This window comes from Dryobates pubescens, chromosome 43, assembly GCF_014839835.1.
Source record: "Dryobates pubescens isolate bDryPub1 chromosome 43, bDryPub1.pri, whole genome shotgun sequence".
In the NCBI taxonomy this organism is placed as follows: domain Eukaryota; kingdom Metazoa; phylum Chordata; class Aves; order Piciformes; family Picidae; genus Dryobates; species Dryobates pubescens.
The window spans coordinates 943,363-948,511 of record NC_071654.1 but is presented as its reverse complement, the minus strand read 5'-3'; the positions used below and the strand labels follow the sequence as shown (position 1 = coordinate 948,511).

Below are 5,149 nucleotides of genomic sequence, written 5' to 3'. Positions count from 1 at the left end.
CCCAGCAGAGCCCTGAGCCACAGGTGAGGGACAGCATCTGCCTTGCCAGGTGTTAGGGGTCAGGGCTTGGCCCTTTGGATCAATGAAACCCCTCCAGGTTTGCTCAGCAGCAGAGCCACTTTGAGCTGCTTGTCCTGACCTGTCAGCACTGCCTCAGTTCTCTGCTCTCACCACAGCCTGGAGATGCTTCAGAGCCTCTACTGATGCTTCCCTTGCATCCACTGTCTCCTACTGCTCTAACCAGACCCTGGGGACACTTTCCCAGTATGCTTCCCTGGGACCCATTAAGAGTAGAAGAAACTTCAGAGTTTGAATCTGACTTTGACTTCTGGAGAGGTTTCATCAGATTCCTCTCAGTCCCTGAGGTTTACAGGGCACCAAAAGCTACCAGAGGAGTTATTAAAAGACCTCGGGCTGGTCCTCTGCTGCCCTGTTGGGCCAGACTCCTTTGCTGGAGGGAGCTGCAGGCAAGCAGGCAGCGCTGCAGGAGACAGCTGTGGCCAGGAGCAGCTCCTCTGCACATCACAGCAGGGCAGCTGTAGCTCCTGCAGGCATCTCCATCTCAGCTGCTGATGCTCATCTGAAGGCTTCTGGAGTGTGCACACAGAAGGAGGACCAAAGCCCTTCAGTTCCATCCTGTGAGCAGCAGTGAGCAGAGCTGGGGAAGGAGAAGGCTTCACCCCCAGCCCCTCTGCCTTTCTCTCTTCCCTTCACTCTCTGCAGCACTGCAGGCCTGCTCCCTGTTTCTCCACCTCTCCATGGGTGTGGTGGTTTTAGGCTATGCCTTTAAACTTTAGTTACAGATTTAGAGCAGAAAAGTAGAAACAAAATAAATAGATCACTCTTGGGTGTGAAAAGGAAAATAAAAGATTATTCTAAACAAATTCATTGGATAAATATCTGGAATCAGAGCAGCTGTACCATAACAATTCTCTCTCTTCTCTTCTGATCTCAGCTGTTTTGCTTTGCTCATGAGAGATCACCTGCTTTGGCTGCCCTTGGCTAAGTCTAACCCACTGCTTTTTTTCTCTCTCCACTCCCCCTTTCTCTTTTGGAAGAGGGGGGTGGGGGGTAGGGATAGAGCAACAGCTTCTCTGGTCTCTGACCAGGGGGGTTTCATGTCATTTGGTAATTGTTAATACCTGTCAAATATTGTCACTCCTGGATGTTTTGTACTTGTTCATTGCATTCCATTGTAGAGTGTAGCTCCTGCTTGTCAATACAGCTTCATTTGCTTCTGACTGAGCTGCTCTGGCAAAGCTAATGCTGGGGGGAAATTTCAACCCAGCACAATGGCACTCTTGTTCTCTGGGTTTGGGCTGTTGGTCACTTTCTGTTCTGACTCCAGAGGAATCTTCATGGCAATTCTGGGTCCCTGCTGTGTTTGAAGCTGTGATGAACTCTGCCATGGGTTGGTAGTGATGGGACTAAGCTGATCCATTCCTCCTGCAGCTCAGGGAGGGAGGTTGCAATGAGGCTGAGAGAAGTGTGCCCTAACTTGTCACTGCCTTTCCCTCCTTGGACAGGACTCCATGGCCAGAGGCAGCAGATGGCCAACAGCAGCTCCATCACCCACTTCCTCCTCCTGCCATTCCCAGGCACAAGGCAGCTGCAGCTCCTGCACTTCTGCCTCTTCCTGGCCATCTACCTGGCTGCCCTGCTGGGCAATGGCCTCATCATCAGCACCATAGCCTGGGACCACCACCTCCACACCCCCATGTACTTCTTCCTCCTCAACCTTGCCCTCCTTGACCTGGGTATCATCTCCACCACTGTGCCCAAATCCATGGACAATTCCCTGAGGGACACCAGGGACATCTCCTATGCAGGATGTGCTGCACAAGTATTTCTGCTTTTTTTTTTTGTTTCAGCAGAGTTTTCTCTCCTCACCACCATGTCCTATGATCGCTATGTTGCCATCTGCAGACCCCTGCACTATGAGACCCTCCTGGGCAGCAGAGTTTGTGTCCACATAGCAGCAGCTGCCTGGGGCTGTGGTTTCCTCAATGCTCTGCTGCACACAGCCAATACATTTTCCCTGCCCCTCTGCCAGGGCAATGCTGTGGAGCAGTTCTTCTGTGAAATCCCCCAGATCCTCAAGCTCTCCTGCTCCACATCCTACCTCAGGGAAATTTGGCTTCTTGTGGCCAGTGTCTGTTTAGTCTTTGTCTGTTTTGTGTTGATTGTGGTGTCCTATGTGCAGATCTTCAGGGCAGTGCTGAGGATCCCCTCTCAGCAGGGACGCCACAAAGCCTTTGCCACCTGCCTCCCTCACCTGGCTGTGGTCTCCCTGTTTCTCAGCACTGCTTTCTTTGCCTACCTGAAGCCCTCTTCTATCTCCTCCCCAACCTTGGACATGGTGGTGTCAATTCTGTACTCAGTGGTGCCTCCAGCAGTGAATCCTCTCATCTACAGCCTGAGGAACCAAGAACTGAAGGCTGCCCTGAGCCAACTGATCCCTGGATACTGTCAGAAGCAATAAACTCTTTGTCTTCTCCTGCAGAGCAGTTCTGCTGTCACTCAGTGCAGGCCCAGCCTGGCTGCTTGAGTTCTGGCTGCTGCTGGGGCTGTTCCCCTTGTGGGAATGTTGTTGCCACACAAATGTCTTTCTTCAGACCATTTCTGGTTCAGTGTTGTCCTGCCTGATGTGACCCAGAGGCTGCAGACATGAGGAGCTGTGCTCCCTGCGTGTTCAATATAATAAAGGACCCTGCAGGGAGTTGTTTCTCTGAGTTCCTTTCTCCAAGGCTACTGTGGAGCTGCAGGGTAGTGCCTGTGTGCAGAGGTGGAGGGGCAGAGTCCCAGCACAGCAGCAGTGCCAGGGAGCCTCAGAGCTTGGGCTGTCCTCAGCTGCTCTTTCTTGCCTTCCACCCTCTCCTGCTGAGCCTATGTGCTGGGGCAAGGCCTGAGTGCTCTGGCAGCTTGGGCATTGTGCTGCTGTGTGGCAGTGCTGGGACTGCAGGCAGGGAGAGTCCAGGGCTGCTTGTGGGACAGACCTGTGCTCCAGAGCAGCACTGCCATTAGAACAGGACGTCTCCTCATGCCTTCATCCCCCAACCCCTTCCCATTACAAACTGCACCTACTCAAAGTCCAAACTGGATGCCCTGACCCCCTTGCAGTATGGATTCAGTCCAAACATGGTTCCTTTAACCCCTCCCAGTACAGATGTGGTCTCATCCCTGTACAAACTGGATCACACTGTCCTCTAGCACTGCAGCCTGGGTCCCATCCCAGCACAGAATCTATCCCCTGGTTCCCTTCCCAGTACTGAATTCATCCATCCCAGTGCAAACTGCACACCCTCATGCCCTCCCAGTACAGTCTGGACCCTGTCCCAGTACTTTTAATCCCTCCAGGTACACATTAGGCCTTGTCCAAATTAAAACCAAATCCCCTTGTGCCCTCCCAATACAGACTGGAACTCTTTCCAGTACAAGCTGTATTCCCTGGGCCCATTCCAGTACAGTCTGGTCCACACATAGTGCAATTTGGATTCTTTTAACCCTTCCCTGTATAGACCTGGTCACATCTCAGTACAAACTGCATCTCCTGAACCCCTCCCAGCTCAGATGTGCTCTTATCCCTAGACAAACTGCATCACTTTCCCATCTCCCATACAGTTTCCTGGGCCACTACAAAGTGCATCCCTTGGACCCCTTCCCAGTCCCAGCTGCACCCAGCACAGCACAAAGTGGATATCCTGAGCCCAGTGCAGCTGTGGCCTGATCCTGGTACAAATGGGATCCCATTGCCATCTCCCAGCACAGTCTGAGTCTCATCCCAGTACAAAGTGCATCTCCTGAAACTCTGATTCCATCCCAGGACTGACCAGGACCCATCCCTGCAAACTGATCCCCTGATGCCATCCCAGTTCAGACTGAGGCCCCCTCCAGGTACAATAAGAACCTCTCTGAGCTCTCCCAGTACAGACTGGGCCTGGTTCCAAAACAAGCTGAATCCCCTGGTCCCCTCCCAGAGCAGACATGGCCTCAACCCAGCACAAACTTATTGGAAGGCATGCATGGACTCCTTGTTGGTGGAGCAGGAATTGTTTATTGGCACAGAACAAGCAGTTTATACGGGAAAACTCCAGCAGGCTAAGCAACTCCCTGACATTCTTGCACCACTGCTGCTCATTGAATTTTCTCCTTTGAGATGCAGCTGGTCATTGTTATCTTCATCCCATATCAGGTTGAGCTTCTCCAGCATGGAGGCAAGTGTCCTCCTGTCTTGCACTCCAGGTTGTTCACCGCAGTCAGCTCTTCTTTATCATCAGGCCATCCTTCCAGTATCAGCAGCCTGTTGTTCTTGTCCTGAAAACTTCCATAGACACTTTCTGCTTTCCTACAACTCCCTATTTTTATATGGTTTAACCCAGCAGCCATCACTTGTGTCCTGACCATCCTCCTGGTCCTGAAGGCTATGATTACAAACACCATGAACACTACAATTACAATGCCAATCACCACAAGGATTGCACCTCTAATCCACACTCATAGATTCAGACCTGAGAACCAATTGTTTGGATTCAACCAGCTCAGATCATTGTTCAGTGCTTGCCATGTTGAATCCATCCTCACCTGTTGTGTATTTGCTACCTGCAGTTCCAGCTGATGCTTCAATGTTTGGACATTATATTTCAAGGAGCTATCAAAGGCTCCTTGTGAATGTGACCTGAGTGAGTTCCAATCATGCTGAGAGTCATTCCAAGACAAGGATGTTACACACATGTCCTGCTTATGATTACACACCCAAGTGCCAGGTTCTGCACATTGGCCACAACAACCCCATGCAGAGCTACAGGCTGGGGTCAGAGTGGCTGGAGAGCAGCCAGGCAGAGAGGGACCTGGGGGTACTGGTCGATGGTAGGCTGAACATGAGCCTGCAGTGTGCCCAGGCAGCCAGGAGGGCCAATGGCATCCTGGCCTGCATCAGGAACAGTGTGGCCAGCAGGAGCAGGGAGGTCATTCTGCCCCTGTACACTGCACTGGTTAGGCCGCACCTCGAGTACTGTGTCCAGTTCTGGGCCCCTCAGGTTAGGAAGGATGTTGACTTACTGGAACATGACCAGAGAAGGGCAGCAAAGCTGGGGAGGGGTCTGGAGCACAGCCCTGTGAAGAGAGGCTGAGGGAGCTGGGGTTGCTTAGC

The 5,149-nt window shown here is 52.1% G+C and overlaps 1 protein-coding gene across 1 annotated transcript; it reads left to right on the top strand.

Moving 5' to 3' along the window:
• Positions 1-1,522: 1,522 nt before the first annotated feature.
• On the top strand, positions 1,523-2,482 carry LOC128899299 (olfactory receptor 14A16-like). The gene has a single exon (XM_054177677.1). The coding sequence runs from the start codon at positions 1,550-1,552 to the stop codon at positions 2,480-2,482; it is 933 nt and encodes a 310-aa protein (XP_054033652.1). The 5' UTR covers positions 1,523-1,549.
• The last annotated feature ends 2,667 nt before the right edge of the window (positions 2,483-5,149 follow it).